At 41.9% G+C, this 16123-nt stretch overlaps 1 protein-coding gene across 2 annotated transcripts in view; it reads right to left on the bottom strand.

Moving 5' to 3' along the window:
- ERMP1 (endoplasmic reticulum metallopeptidase 1) overlaps positions 1 to 16123 on the bottom strand; it is a 36021-nt gene that overhangs the window by 8641 nt on the left and 11257 nt on the right. For both annotated transcript variants that reach the window (XM_084772270.1, XM_084772271.1), the window contains exons 5-11: positions 14491 to 14637; positions 13828 to 13920; positions 11437 to 11649; positions 9714 to 9934; positions 5679 to 5853; positions 5121 to 5311; positions 1199 to 1351 (exon numbers count right to left, since the gene is read on the bottom strand). In XM_084772270.1, the coding sequence (XP_084628396.1) occupies positions 1199 to 1351; positions 5121 to 5311; positions 5679 to 5853; positions 9714 to 9934; positions 11437 to 11649; positions 13828 to 13920; positions 14491 to 14637 (1193 nt within the window). The remainder of the gene's footprint in view (positions 1 to 1198; positions 1352 to 5120; positions 5312 to 5678; positions 5854 to 9713; positions 9935 to 11436; positions 11650 to 13827; positions 13921 to 14490; positions 14638 to 16123) is intronic.

Raw genomic sequence — 16123 nt, 5'->3', positions numbered from 1 at the left:
CATAGGCTGGCAAGCTGACGTGTGTTTTTTTGAGCTTTGGGTTGATAGTAACTTGCACACCTGGCAAGGCCTAAAATAGCTTCCCCACACCCCACCCCCTGCCCCTGCCCCTTATAGGGAAACAAGCCCAAAACAAATCACAGTCCTTATAAAAATTATAATGTAGCTTTTCTTAAACACTACCACTATAGTTGGAACAACTCGCACAACACTGAAAGCCACACCAGGCCACTGTAAAAGCTGTTTTTCACCAAAGTTTTTACATGAAACAAATCGTGGTCCTTTAAGACCAAAGGTCAGTTTGTCCTCTTTCAAAATCTTTCAAATTCCAGTATTTTGATTTTTTTCAATCCTTGAATAACTACTAAATTATGCCTCATTTGGACTTAAACTCTCCACAGCCTCTGTCTAACAAAAATGGAGACAAAGCTCTGGCTATATAGGACCACTTACTTCTGAGAGGTTTTGGAGGAAAAAAAAAACCCAAAAAACAAAAACACATGAAATCTAAAGAAAGTTCTAAACCTCATTTTAATAACCCGTTCTTAGGTTATTTTCATCACTTACCACTTTGGCTATTACTATGGCTCAATTTTACTAACAATTTTTAATTTCTATTTTATTTTGCCAATATATAGTTTAAGACCTTTTAGTCAGCCTACAGATATTTAAGGATTTGGGGTTTTGTTTTTGGCTTTTTGGGGGGGGGGTTGGTTTTTTGTTGTTGTTTTTAGATACAAAGTTTCTGTGTGTAGCCTTAGCTGTCCAGGACTCACTTTGTAGACCAGGCTGACCTCAAACTCACAGTGATCCACCTGCCTTTGCCTCCCTCAGTGCTGGGATTAAAGGCGTGCGCCACCATGCCAAGCCACAATTTGTATTTTTAAATACTCATAGTTTCCCGATTTCATTCATGTATATATGTATGTGTGTGTATGTGTATATGTATGTGTGTATACATATTTTGTGTGTGTGCACATACACATACGCGCACACACACACACACACAATGGAAAGTGTGTTTAGGTAATAAGAATGCCCACTTGATAGTCAGTGTTCTTGCTGCTTTATACACAAAAAAATCAAAATCAACTAAATTACGTCAATAGCAGAAAAGTGAGCTTTTTTGTTCACTTGTGAAGCTTAAAATTCACAAAGCAAACTTCATCTCCTCAGCCTGAGGAAGAACTGCCCTTACCTGAAGGAACACTCTCTTTGGCTTTGGGTTCGCGGGACTGGAGCTGTATGGGAAGAAAGCTCCACTGCAGACGAGGAGGAGCGTGACTGCGCACACCAGTGTTAGGGTCACAATGGTTTTCTTTGTGCTATTCACAAGGTAGATGAAGTTAATCTACAAGCACAGAAACAAATTACAAATTCATACCGTAGGTAGAGAGGTGTTTTAAATGATAACTTAGTAGGTATTATCTAACACACAATAAAAGAAAAGCTAGGAGCCTGGGTGTGAACTGTGAAGCAGTAAACAAAACAATTCCTTGGGTATTTCCATCCTACGTGAGAGCCTAGAAAGTGGCAGATGCCTTCAGCTGGCCAGGACTGGTCCTTCATGACAGTGGGCCAGAGAGCAGCAGGGAGGAGACAAAGCACGGTGGGCCTGTGTTCAAGCTCCAGAGGAAAACGGACCAGAATCTCGTCAGTGGCCAAGCCGTTGCCTTCTATGACTCACTGGCCAGCAGTGGCATCCTGCACAGCAGCCACCACGAAACTGAACCCAACATGGCATTAAAGCCACCAAACTGTCAAAGGTAAGTTTTCATGCCTAAGCATGTGTTTCAATAAAATTCAGATTCTACCTCTATTGCTTTTATAACATGCTAATGAGAGTTGGAGTTATATAGACTCATTTTAGATGGGCCTTCTAGACATTGCATTTGAGGAAAAACTATACTATGAAACAGTACTGTTCTTTTTAGGTTAACACTTAAACTTGGAACAGTAAACATGAACGGCTCAGTTGCTAGGCTGGCATCCAAAAAAGCCAACAAAATATACTTAGCTTTTTTTTTTTTTACAAAATCAGCAAATTGAAAGATGAGTACACACAATATATTCACAGTCCCCTCAGTTCTGAGAAACTATCTGAATCTAGCTCCTATTTTTGTTTCTTCATCTTCCTGTCTACCCCTAAGCTCATAAAGAACATGAATATGAAGATACATTCCATGAGAGGAAAATAAAAAATAAGAAAGAATCAAAGCCTGTGTAAAGTTAATGGCTCTTCATATCTAGTGTTCCAATGTCCTTACCTGGCAATTTCAACAAAAGAATTCTACACTTGGACCAAAGATCTTACATTTACATACCATGTCAGGGAATAAACACCCCAGGACTTAAGGCAGTGAGACAGTGAAACAACTTGCAGCCCTATCTGTTCCTCTACCCAATTGTCATATGCTCAAAATGTCCCACCAAGTAATGAGCTTCCTCCCTCTACTGAAATCTTGGTAAGTCTGGACATACAGAAGCTGTTCGGTTAGAGTTGGATAAAGGAAAAGAAATAGAGGGAAGTTAATATATTTTAGTAATATGTATTAAATTATACATATATATAATTTAAAAATAAATAAATCCTTCCTATAATGTTGTCTTTCTGGCACTCCCAAGCTAGCTAGCTGCTGCCAAAGCTATCCTAAAACCCAACTTTAAGCTACTGCCTCCTACTGAAGTTCCCTCTTTTCTAAATCATAAGGCTCATCTTCTGGGTACTCACAAACAAATGGATCACAGAATGAAGAAGATAAAGGAGTCGACATGACTGACAGTGTGCTTGCACTCTATAGTTAAGCACCTTTACAATTGTATTACAATTGTCGTAAATGTTGTATCTTGTATCACTTTTAAGATCTAGAATGGGTACAGAATCAAATGAAGAAGCTAAGCATGGTAGCACAGTCCTGTAATCCCAGCACTTGGTAAATAGAAACAGAAGGATCAGGGCTTCAAGGTTAACTTTAGAAAGTTAGGCTAGCTTGGGCCACACCAGACCTTGTCTCAAAACACCAAAACTAATGAGGAGGGGAACTCCGAAGATGGCTCAGTGGTTAAGAGCACTCACTGTGCACATGAGGACTTGCGTTTGAATCTCCTGCACACGTAAAAAGCCAGACCTGCCACAGATTCCTGCCACCAAAAGCACCACTATGCCTTTCTCACCATGATGGGCAGTGCCCTCAGGAGCCAGGAGCCAAAATAAAATTTTCCTTTCATCAGGTATTTTGCCACAGTGGAAAGAAAAGCAAGTACATTTAACAAATAGAGAAATACAGGACTGAAGAGTTCATATTATAATAAAAGAAGTAAGCAACACACATTAGGATTCCATCAACCTCTCTAAGTGCTGGTCAAAGTGGACCATAACCCTACAGGTTTCGCTGTTTGTCTGGGGGAGAGGGGTTCTTTCAGTGTTAGGAAAGTGAGCCTGGGGCCTCAGGCATGTAAAGCAAGTCCTTCTCCATGAGCTAAGGCTGCAGCAGCCTGTAATCTCTGTCTTAAAGGCACAGTTGTCAGGTTTCTTTTAGTACTAGTGTAGCCATCAGCAAGCACTGCACACAACAACTACTTTACATGGCTCCACGTGCAAAGCCATGTATGCAGTACTTCCCTGGTAACTGAAGAAATTTCAGTGCATCATGTGAACTATAACTGTCGTATCTGTCTTAGCTCCCTAGGTCTTCAGAAGCTAATTTCTACAAGGAATGCCCTTTACGACAATGGTATGGAAAAGCTCACTATTCTGTCCATGAAAAACTAAGCTGTGAGCTGGGCATGGTGGCACACATGCCTTTGATCCCAGCACAGGAGGGTTCCAGGCCAGCCTGGTCTACAAAGTGAGTCCAGGACAGCCAAAGCTCTTGTCTCACAGTGAACCCTGTCTTGAAAAGCTGTAAAGAACTTCAATCCCTGTCTCTATTTGGCATACCTATAGGTGCACACTTAGGAATTGCAATAGAAAATGCACAAAACAGATGTTTTCTCTAGAGAGGCTCAGCATCAGCCTCAGACATCATGCCAAAAGAACTTGGCCTGAGGGGTCTGGTCCACACTGATTAAACCATCTTTTCTTTCCGTTAAAGAGTATCATGGAAAAAGAAGTACAGACAAGCAAAGGTAAGACTATACATGGGCAGTCTACTCACAGAGACAAAAGCATGTCTGAGTATCTTCCCAGGAGGCAAGATTCATGAATGTTGACGTGACAGCAATGAAAGAGCAAAATGATAATGAGAGCACCTCGGGGACACACACACACACACACACACACACACACACACACACACACACACACACACACACCTAAAACTATGTATTGGCCTCATAGGGACTATTTTGGAAGATCGGGAACAGAACATCTCACAGTCCACACAGTGTATGGTCCACACACTCATACATGCTCAGGATGGAAGGCTACTTGAAAGGAGGATTTAGACACTAGGTATGATGGCTTCCGGCCCTTGGGAGGTTGGGGCAGGCGGAGTACCACAGTCAACGCCATCTCAGTTCTAACCAGGGTGAGAACCAGCCTCCAGGTGGGGAGGAAGAAAAAGTGAAAGAGGGGAGATCTAAATAGCTAGGAAAATGAGACCCTGTTTTGTTGTTAGTTTATTATATATTTATTATTATATTAAAACATAAAAACTGTAACAACAGAACAGGGTCTCGCCATGTACCCCTGGCTTGTCTGGAACTCACAGAGATCCTCTTGTTTCTACCTCCTGAGTGCTAAGATTAAAAGCATGCACTACTGGGCTGGAGAGATGGCTCGGAGGTTAAGAGCACTGGCTGCTCCTCCAGAGGTCCTGAGTTCAATTCCCAGCAACTACATGGTGGTTCACAACCATCTATAATGAGATCTGCTGCCCTCTTCTGGTGTCCAGGCATATATTGTAGTCAGGACAATATATACATAGTAAATAAATAAATATTTTTTTAAAGTGTACACTACCGTATCATTTTGCATTTTCCTGTCATACTGAACTGACATAGACATTGACCCCAGTTTTTGTTTAAATTTTTCTTAATAAAGTATAAGCAACATTATTTCACAGAATCCAGTCATCACATGCATAAAAAATAAAAACAAAGAAAGTCGTTTTCCTTACAAAATAGGAGGAGAGAATCATCACACAGACAGCCAAAATGGAGGCCAGCACAACATCAGGAGGGATTTCTGAACCACTTCTTCCAAGGATAGGAGTAAACATCTCAAAGACAGCCCAGATGAGATACAGTCCATAAAGATACGGGATAAACATCCCCAAAAGGTAAAGAGCAATAAATCTTCCTTGGGCACCTAGGGGGTTAAAAAAAAAAAAAAGCTATGAAAGTATATAAGACGCAGCTCGTTTTCACAGTGCTCACTTGCTATGGCACCTGACAGAAAATGAGTTAGATTTGACTCTAGTACCTTTGGTACATGTAATATAGTACAATTAGACATTTTTATCAGGGAGGATAAAATACAAATAACATTAAAGTAATATAATAGTGTATGTTCAGAAACATGAAAATAAGAAGGAGTATATAGTATAAGATAAATACTTGCATGGCATAAAAAATTAAAACATTTTAGAAAGCTAATTTGGTTAAATAAATGATCTCTGGGAGCCTTGTATTTTTAACATATTTCCCATTTTTACCAAGAAACAAAATCACCTTACCATGTTTCTTGAAGTCTGTGTACACACAAAGCTTTGTGAGCAGTGGAAATGCTACCCAGACAGCACTTATGAATGCAGAGCAAAATCCTTGATAAGTCAAAGTAACAAGAAAACCACAATGCACAAACAGTGAGGTGTCAAAGAATATTTCTCCCAGATACAGGCCGCTGGCATTCTAAAAGAAAGAGAAATACAGTCTTATTCATCATCATTCATAAAAATCTTTTGTTGCAATTTCTGTCTCAAGGCTAAATGCATCTTATCTTCAGCCAGGTCAACCCTTCACCTGACTGAAGGAAACACTAATACTGCTGGCTCCTGCCAGATGTGACTGATTCCAGCTGCTACAAAGGACAGGGCAATTCAACAAGATAAAGAAAGCAAGAGCAACGCTGCTCCTGTCGTAAAGCTTGGAAACGTCCACAATAAAAACATCCATGTTATTTTTCTGATTCTGCAACTTCCAAACACTGTTCAAGCAGTCTACAGCAGTGGTCCATGAAGGGCATTACCAGCTGCTGCAGCATCACAGAGCACATAGCAAACCATCCACCCTTCACAGCAATGGCCATGGTGGCTGTGTGACTTGACTTCCTGTCTTTGCTATTGCTACTTCATCACCTTTGCTGCCACCTTTTTTTTCTTCTTCTTGATACTTTCTTGCAAAATTTGAAGTACCTTTTAAAAATGTCAGGTCCAAGGGCACCTTATGCTATTTCAGAAGAAGGCTGCCTAAGGAGCTTTAAACATTTTAACACGTGCAGAAGTGGCTCCACAAATGCAAACCTCCATGGTAGTATTACCATGCATGCACGCCAAAGAACAGGTACCTTTCAGCTGCTTTTTCTCATTCTCATTTCTACTTCTCCAGACATGTATGTCTTTAGAGGCCTCTCTCTAAAGTTCACTGGCAAAACAGATTTGAGTTGTTAAATACTTAGATGTTTAACCCACTGTTAAGGAGCACGGTCCTAAAAAAATTAATAATTCTCAGAACTCGATCTGAAGGCTTGATAGAGTGGTGTGTGCCTGTAATCCCAGCACCCCAGAGGCTGAGGTAGGGCAGCCTGAGTTTGAAGCCAGGCTGGGCTACAGAGCAAGACTCTTACCCAACCTGGGAACATAGTGAGACTCTGAATCACAAAATTCAAAACAGTGAGAGTAGCAATAATTCCACTTGAAACTGAATGAACTCAGAGAGCTTAGTAAGGAACACTGATTATTGTGCATGTTTTACAGTAAGGTCCAACACTAAACAAATGAAATAATATTCAAGTCTCTTTTCATATACACTTCTATTGATCCTTCCCTCACTCCTGTCCTTTTCCAATATAGGTGCCAGAGTTTTCTTACTAAATCACAAAACTATCTAACTGTATCCTGCTTTAAAAAAAAGAAAGAAAAAAAAAGGTTAATGGTGCCCTGATTTTTACAGCCAACCTCCAATCTCAAATTTCACCCTGACCTACTTTTTGCTTGCTAAGGTTTTTCTTACCTTGTCTTCACCTTCACCACACTGAACCCCCTTTTTGTTCACTATGGTTCAAATGTATCTTACACATTCCTACTTTTGACTGAGCCCCACTCAAATGTCACCATCTTCATGAATAAAGGATCACCCAATGTGAAGCCTGTGTCTCCTGTCCTTGCATTCTGACAGAACTGTTTCTGCCACTCTTTTTCACATCACTGCACAATGTACAAGAATCACTGTAGTTCTTACATCTTACCAAATGAAGCTGAGCTCACAGAAAGAGATCACACTCTCACGGGGCACCCAGCCAGCTGAGTGCTAAAGAGTCTCTGTAAAGCAATGAGGCATGCTGGGGGTGCAGGCCTGCAGTCCCAGCTCCTCAGGGAGCTGAAGCAGGAAGAGCACACATCCAAGACACCCTTGGGATACAGGATGAGTTCAGGGCCAGCCTGAGGAAATCAGCCTGTCTCAAAAGCAAAAGTAAGAAGGAAATAAGTATTTATAGGGGCTTAGGAGATAGTAAGTCCTTCATATGCAAGCGTAGGGACGTGTGTTTTGTCCCGGGAGCCCATATAAATGAGCCATGTACAGTGGCATTCACTGGTACTCCCAGCTTGGGTCAACAGAGAGGCAGGTCTCTCTCTGGGAATCAGCCAGCCAACCTAGCTCTTACAAGCAAGCCGCAGACCAGTGAGAGACGCAGTGTCACAAAGCAAGGTGCTCTTTTCCTTCCTCACTGTTGCTTGCAGCCATCAAGAACAACACAGTAACAATCCAGGCAAGGAGGTTCATGACTAAGCATCTGCTTCAGAGAAAGCAAATGGTCACTGAGACCCTTCATCCTGGGTAGGCAAGAGTAGCAAGGACAGAAATTTTGGGAAAGCTAGACAAAACGTACAAAACCACACCATATGACGTTTTAACAAAAGAGGCCTTCCTTTTACTTTTTGGTCAGGGTTCCCCCAAGAGACTCTCAGAACATTACAGGCCACTGTTAATTACCCTTGGCTGCCCTCCAGAGGTAGCAGATAAGTCCCTATTGCTGAAAATACCATGCACAGACATTGGAACTGCCCTGAGTATCTCCTTCCTAAGGACTAGCTCACATGGTTCTAGAAGGCAGCATGTAAGCTTCCAAAGGAGGGAAGCAACCAATAGCCTTACCCACCTGGCTATGATGTCTGGGATCTGCAACAACCAGCATGGCAAGGAAACCCTGAGGGTGCGGTAATGGCACACACATCTTGGTGCTAACCAAACTCTAATTAGACTTAAGAGCTACTCAACAAGATGGAAAAATAATACTTGGCACTGGAAACCTAGAATGACCCAGGGCGTGTTATGTCATGGATCTTGGAGGAGAACCTACAATCTCCACTTTACCAAACCACCACAATCCCTAGCTACATTCTAAATATTTGTCCTTATACCCACAGATGCGTGTAGCCCTCACCCTGCATCACGGAAAATATGCAACACATGGAGACGATTACAGAAAACCACAACCAATCAAAATATAAAGTTTTAGATCGCAGTCCCAATGGGTACATGTACAAACAACTGTAGAACCTAAGGCTAAGGGAACATTTCAGAAGTGGAGACGCAGAGATTCTAAGAGCCAGAGGATCAAGGAGTTTGATATGAGATTATGTCTCCTAACGTCAGAAGCTACATCCACAGATTCACCAACATGATGCCTAAGTATTAGCTGCACAAAGAGAACAACGATAGACATGGTGGACAGGGCAAAGCCCACAGGTCTCAGCCCTACACAAAGAACTACAGGCAACGAAGGACTGCTGAGTGAGAGGAAAACAGTCTTCCCCAAGGATGGACACAATTGGTTACCCAATACCAAATGGTCAGCTCAAAAAAATACAATTTATAGACTAAAAAAAGTTAGATTATGAACATACGCATATATACTTATGCACATATGAGTTTAACACCTAATGAAAACTGAGGCTATGGATTTGAAAGAGCAAAGAAGAGTCTGTGGGAAGGGTTAGAAGGTAGAAAGGAAAGGAGAAAATGATAAAATGTCAAAAAGGAAAAAGTGGAAGAAAAACCAATGAAAAAATTTTAAATGCAGTATTCTTTTAGCAAAGAAGTGCTTACGGTGTCAAGTTGTGTCAGACACTGCCTAAGTACAGGCGACGCAGCAGAGAATTCAGCAATCCTACCTTCATCAGCCATAGAGTCCAGAAAAGAAACAGTTTATTCACACTTAAATAACTGAGTAAACCAATATGGGTTGATGAACAGACAAACAGTTACAGAAACAACAGCAGAGGCAGAGAGCCACACAAGCCAGCCTCACTCTCACCACCATTCTAAACACTGCTGAACACACAGCTTTGTAGCTTTACTTGAACTCGGCACCCTAAGTCTCAGAATAAGAAAACTCCAGGAAATTAACACGACTATGGCAGCATTTTTTTCTGTAGCCATGCTGAGCAATTTCTCATAGCTCTGAAAGACCATACACAATAAATTTCATTTGTTTGTCTTCAATTATTGAAAACAGCAAAAAGAAAGCAATAAATACATCAACCACTTACCACATAATAAAATCTTTTTGCAAGGCTATGTATGAGTATCAGTTTGGCCACAGTTGCAGTTCCATACAGGCAAACAGCGACATAAAAGTAGTTATACCATGAAAGAGACTGTCCAATGAGAGAGACGAACACTGCTATAACCAGAACTGTAACAAGACTAGTGAACCAGCTAATGAAAGTGATACCAAGTCCACACAGGAAGTCTCTGATGTAGTTAGCATCTAATGAGGAGAAAAGAAAAAGTTACTGTTACCATCTTCATCAAATTAATCACAAAACAAACAATTCACTACTGTAACTGAAGAGATCTAAGTGTCCTAGTGTAGAGAACAGTCAAACACAAAAATGGGGTAAGAGGAAAGATGATATTCAAAGAACACACTAAGAATCCAAGGGTATTAACAACTCTAAGATGTCTCAGAGGAAATGACTGAGACGCCTTGCTGATTAAGGAAAGAGGTGGTAATCCTCATCATTTTTAGGGTTCTCTGCTCATCAAAATCTTAACAAAGATTTCAAAAGGCAAAGTTCCATCTAAATTCTTGCTAAAGACAAAGGTTGGCAAGATGATTCCAGCAGGCAAGTGCACTAGCCATGCAAGCCTGCCAGCCTGAGTTCAATCCCCAGACCCCACAGAACTGAAGCCACAAGTTGTCTACTGATGCACATGCACACTGTGGCACACTACCACCCACATATGCACACACACAAATGAAGAGATGAATCAATAAATGTAAAAATGGGTTTAAAGATACTAACATTGGAAAACAATGACAGGGAAGATCACTGGTGATAAAACTGCTGCTAAATACTCATATTGTAGTAACATGTGACAATTTAGACTCTGAAACACTTCAAGCAGAAATGGTTCAGGCAGAAGGGACCACTAACCGGAAGCGCTGCACCCATTTGACTGTGCACCAATGTCCTGTAGCGTAGGATACTTAATGAAACTTTCTAACAGTCAATCTACAGGGCCAGCAGGATGGCTTGGCAAGCCAAGTCGACCACCTTAGTCTGATCCCCTGGACCCACATAGTAGAAGGAGCTACACAAGCTGCCCTCTGACTTCCACACTTGTGCATGTGCCCACACACACACACAAAATAAATAAATACATTTTTAAATAATAAGTCACCTGCTACAGACCTTTTTTTCTTTTTGGTTGTGTGTAAATTTTAGTTTTAACACAGGTTATAGAGTTGATCATTGTGTAAAATATTACTGAACTTCAAGAAATATTAAAATTTGCTATTCATAAGGAGGGAAAACATTCTAGCAATTTCTTTCTTTTTTGAAAAGCACACATCTTACATTACTGAAGTTCCATTTCGGTATTATTAGTAATTTCACACCATAACAAAAGACTAAATGAACAGAACCATCAAATGAGTAACAGACCCCTCTGCAGGGCACAGGGCATCACACTGCACCACAGGTGTTGGACTTATTTGGCTCTGCCTTCCATTAGTTTGGCTAAGGAAGACAAGTTAATTAACTTTGCCAGTTTCAGAGCAAGTGCATAAAAGCCGCTGTCTTCCCCAACCCTGAAAATGTGGTGAGCATGCTGATTCAACACTTACCTAGCGGTTCCTAAAAATATAAATCAAGTAATATTCTCCTAAGATGCTGTACTTTCTGGGAAGAAACAAACACAATGGCTAAAATCTCTTCAGCGACTCCCGCCCCATTCCAGCGCCCCAGTCTAGAGGGAAGTACTTACTCCTGTGTTTGGGCTGCAGCAGTCTTTTTCCCAGGTACAGAACAACAGCCATGACCACCATGTAGTTTATTATTGAGCCAACATGAGAAGGGTAGGCGATGACAAACAGGCCGAGCACATCAAAGAAGACCATGTTTCCATGTCGATACTCAGATGAAGAAGACAGCGTGTCAGATGTAGCTAGGTGTTTAAGAACTGCTAAAATGTTGTCACCTTTTATTAAGAGAGATAATGAGGCCTAGTAAGCTGTTTGGTTGTGACTTCCACATATAGCCGTGTGAAGCAAAAGTAGGTCAGGCACTATCTGAAAATGAAGTACCTGGGAAGAACGCAAGCAGACCTGCCTCCCACCCTCCACTGCTCTCCCCTCTCCTGCCAATTTTCCCAGATAAGGCCCCTGCTCCAGCTCGTCTTCCTCTCCACTCAGAAGCTCAACCTTGAGCTTCTAGTATGGCTGTTCTCTAAGACCAACCGTACAACCAAAGCTCACGGATACACTAAAGCCATGCAAGACACTGTTCTAAAGACCAGAATCAAGAAAAAAAAAGCCTCTCATGAAGTTGATCAGCACAGAACAAGTTATTAAAGCATGTTAAGAATATTAGGAGGGGCTGGAGAGGTGACTCAGTGGTTAAGAGCACTGGCTGCTCTGCTAGAGGTCCTGGGTTCAATTCTCAGCACCCACATGGCAGCTCACAACTGTCTGTAGCTCCAGTTCCACCAGAGGCATCCTCACACAGACATGCATGTAGGCAAAACATCAATGCACATAAAAATAAGTCATAAAAAAATAATTATCATTAGGAAGGAGAGGCAAAAGCAGGAGGACCATGAATTCAAGGCCAGCCTAGGTTACACAGGTTACGAAGATAACCTGAGCTATACAGCAAGACCTTCTGTTAAAAATAAAACAATTTTTCCAAAAAATGGCTGGAGAGTTGGCTCTGTCTGGGACTAGTGATGATGCATGTACAAGACCTGAGTTTGATCCCCAGTACGGAAGCTAACAAACCAGAACACATAACAATAAAAAGCACACTTAGAGAGGAAGCCGAAAGGTTGCAACCTCAAGGCCAGCCTGGGTTACACAGTGAAGTCCTACCTCAGGAAAAAAAACAAGAAACAGTCAAGGTGAGCCAGGAGTATTAACATATATGCCCGTAATGCCAGCGTGTAGAAGCAGAGGCAGGAAGCTGACAAGTACTCGGCAGTTGGGCTACACAGTAATGGGTAGAACCTAGCTAAACGAAGAGAATGTCCGGATTGACAGTCCTATGTCCATGAAGAGGAGAAGGCTCCAAACACACACACACACATGCACACGCACACGCACATGCACACACATGAGCATCCTGGATAAGAGACAAATACTCAAAATCTACTTTCTCACAACTCCTCCTTTTGTTCCTCTTTTCTTAGCCCCAGAGAGGGTTCTTCTTAGTCCGTACGAATGACTATCAGAATGCTAGCCCCTCCTTCTCTATCCACACTGCACTGCCAGACTAGTAACACTGAAAGCCACCTTCATGAGTTCATTATAGACTCAAACAGACCGTCATTGAGTCCTTATTCCTCTAGGTTCTCTCACTTTTATCTACTAGGGGTGCTCACGCCACTGCACATACGCAGAGGTCAGAGGACAACTTTTCAGAGCTGGCTCTCTCCTTCCACCAGGTGGGTGCAAGAATAAAAGTCGCACTGTCAGGTTTGGCAGCAAATGCCTGTATCTGCTGAGCCATCTCATCAACCACTTTTTTTTTTAAACATTAGGGATGGAATCTAGGGCCTTGCATATATTAAGCAAGCACTCTACCAGCAAATCCTCAATAATTTTTGAAGCCATCTACAATTTCCTTCCCCCATATATGTCAACTTTATGTCCTTCTAGTTCTGAAAACACTACTTCCGTTCCAGTCAGAGAGAGCACATCGCCCACCCACCTTTCCTCCTTTTCCACACTGTGCTCTTACATTAAAAGTCACCTTCTCTCCCTGTCAGCTGCCCAAGGCTCAAGCTGGCCTCCCCTAAGGCCTAGCTCTCGGGGCTATGTAGGTGCCCCATCTGTCCTCACCAGCCTGCCATGGGCCCCATCTATTCTCCGCTGTCATCTGGTGTCACAACCCCACGTCACCGCGGCCGCTTTCACTGCATTCTTTACTCTTTCACAGCCCTGAGCCACCCCTTTCCAAGTATTCACAGTGACTATTTCTACATTTTTAATTGCTAAATGAGAAAGCAGAGATTCATCAAACCCTCATCTTTCCATCTCCAAATCTGTAACTCATTCGACCATATACTGTCTCTCTCCCACACAGGATGCAGAACACACTTTATACACCATCCCTAGCAGTTCACCACTGTGTATCAAAAGCCAAACCTGTTGATACTAACCTGCTCTCTGAATGGAACCTATGAGAATTCTGTCCGCTGTGTCATACTTGGTGTGATATATGTATCCATTTTCAATAAAAGCTAAGTCTATTCCTAAGACAGACAATGGAAAAGTCATTTTACTTTAAAGATCAGACATGTATTAAGCCTGTCTACTTAACATTTTAAATTCTGAAAGACAAAATGTTATAACATGAGGTTGTATTCATGAATGACATAAACCGTTTACTACGGTCCACAACTTAAAATATATAATTAAGGAAGTATTTTAACGTCACACACTAGGGGAAGAAAGTTTGGGGACTGGGATTTAGGCAGCTAAGAGTCAAATTGAAATTTCAAATAAACTGTAAAAGTCACCAAAGGAATTGGAAAAGCAAGACACCAGCATGGGAGTCAAAGGTCCTGAGGACGCTTGGAGTCTGTGGGGAATGCGGCGCTAATCCGTTCTCTCCATCTTCCACACTGAGGACATGACAACCCCTAGAGGAGGCAGGCATTTAAATCACTGTGGGGCCTTATTAAAGATGCCATCAAGAACTCTACTGTGGTGAGTTGGAAGGCAAAGCTATCATGTACAGTGGCCTCTCAGAAACTATTACAACTTTCAACAGATAAGGTTTGCTTTGGCCACAGCAGTCCTGTGAGCACAGACAGAAATACCTGGAATGTTCCCAAAATCCCTATAGATTCGGAAGTCGGTATCAGAAGGAATGATTCCACTCTGGAAAACCTCCTGAGCCACCACAGAAGCAAAAGGGTGTTTAGCTGCTGAAACATAAGCCTGGACCAACCAAGGATTTTCAGGGCCTGAAATGAAACAAGACAACACAACACAAGATTAATTCGGCAGCTTGTTCAACGCACCCACACATGGTAGGCTGCACTGCGGAAACATAAGTGACAGCGCACTGATGAGTACGGGGATTCCTTTAGGAGTAAAGAAAAATGTTCTAGGAGCTGGAGAGGCGGCTCAGTGGTTAGGTTTGCTGCTCAGTTATGAGGACCAGGGTTCAGTTCCCAGCATCCATGTCAGGAGGCTCACAAACACCTGTAACTCTAGCGTCAAGGGATCCTGTGACTTCTTCAGACATTTTGGCCACCTATACACACATTCACACATGTATGAGCACATGCACATAAACAAATCTTTTCTTAAAATGCTCTAGAATTATGAAAATGATATATAATTATATGGAAATACCTAAAAAACACTCATTTTACCATTTAAGTTGGTGAATTATAGGACATTTAAATTATATTTTAATAAAGCCATGAATTTTAAAATATATATTCTAGAGAAGGCTACAATTGTAAGATATTAATGTGTGCATGTGTTCATGTGCATAAATATCCATTTTTTAACCTCAAAAGGCTGTAGAGCAAGCTAACCCTGGCTTGCCCACAGCGGCAGGAATGGCATGGGTTCTGGCTTCCTGACTTCCTGTACTGAGATGGCAAAGCCTGAGCATTTTAGTACAGGACACATATTAATCATTTAGTCTGTTTAAACCTTAGTAATGTCTTCTAAACACCTTCAAAAATGAAGCAGTCACGCCTTCCTGACTCACTATAGTGTTCTCTTCTGATACTAAGAATGATTATTCCAGCCACCAAAAGCTCCCCAATTGAGCATGTCCCTCTCAAGTGACAATGGCGCTCTGGAGAGAATAAACTGTTTTATCTGAAAAGACAGGACAGGACAAGTGTCACCACACAGAAAAAAAGCCGAGGACAGAGCCATCTAGGACACATTCTCAAACACAAGTCTAAATCTGCTGGACTTAGTCACACATGGAATCAACACTACGGAGCTTTCTAGAAAAAAGAACAAGAAAGCTGGTTTTCTATGGGCAGCGGCAGCAGACGTGAGCGACAGAGCCTGAGAAGCAGAGTGGAACATCAGAAGGCACTCTAAACGCCCTCGGCCGCCAGTCCCTGCAGATAACAGAGTGCAGCTGTCTAATCTCGGTGATTAAAGAGAGAGCAGAAAAAATTAAGAACTGAAAACGCCTTGCTGTATCTTACCTTGTGACCTTGAATTCCATGTGTGTGCACGCGTGAGTGTGCATATGTGTGTTTTGAGTCAAGGTGTCCCTATGTAGCCTTGGCTGACCTGGAACTCAGAGATCTGCCCGTCTCTGCCTGCCACATGCTAGGGTTAAAGGCCTACACTACAACCTGGAAAGCCTGAATTCCTTAAAAGTGTAACTGAAGTACAATACAGGACGTTTTCAAAGTTAAGAGTTTAAAGTAAATCTGAGACAGTACTGAAATATGATACTGTTTAGGTTAC

Source organism: Acomys minous (assembly GCF_964271855.1).
Source record: "Acomys minous genome assembly, chromosome: 2".
NCBI lineage: Eukaryota > Metazoa > Chordata > Mammalia > Rodentia > Muridae > Acomys > Acomys minous.
This window is presented reverse-complemented; position numbering and strand designations above follow the sequence as displayed.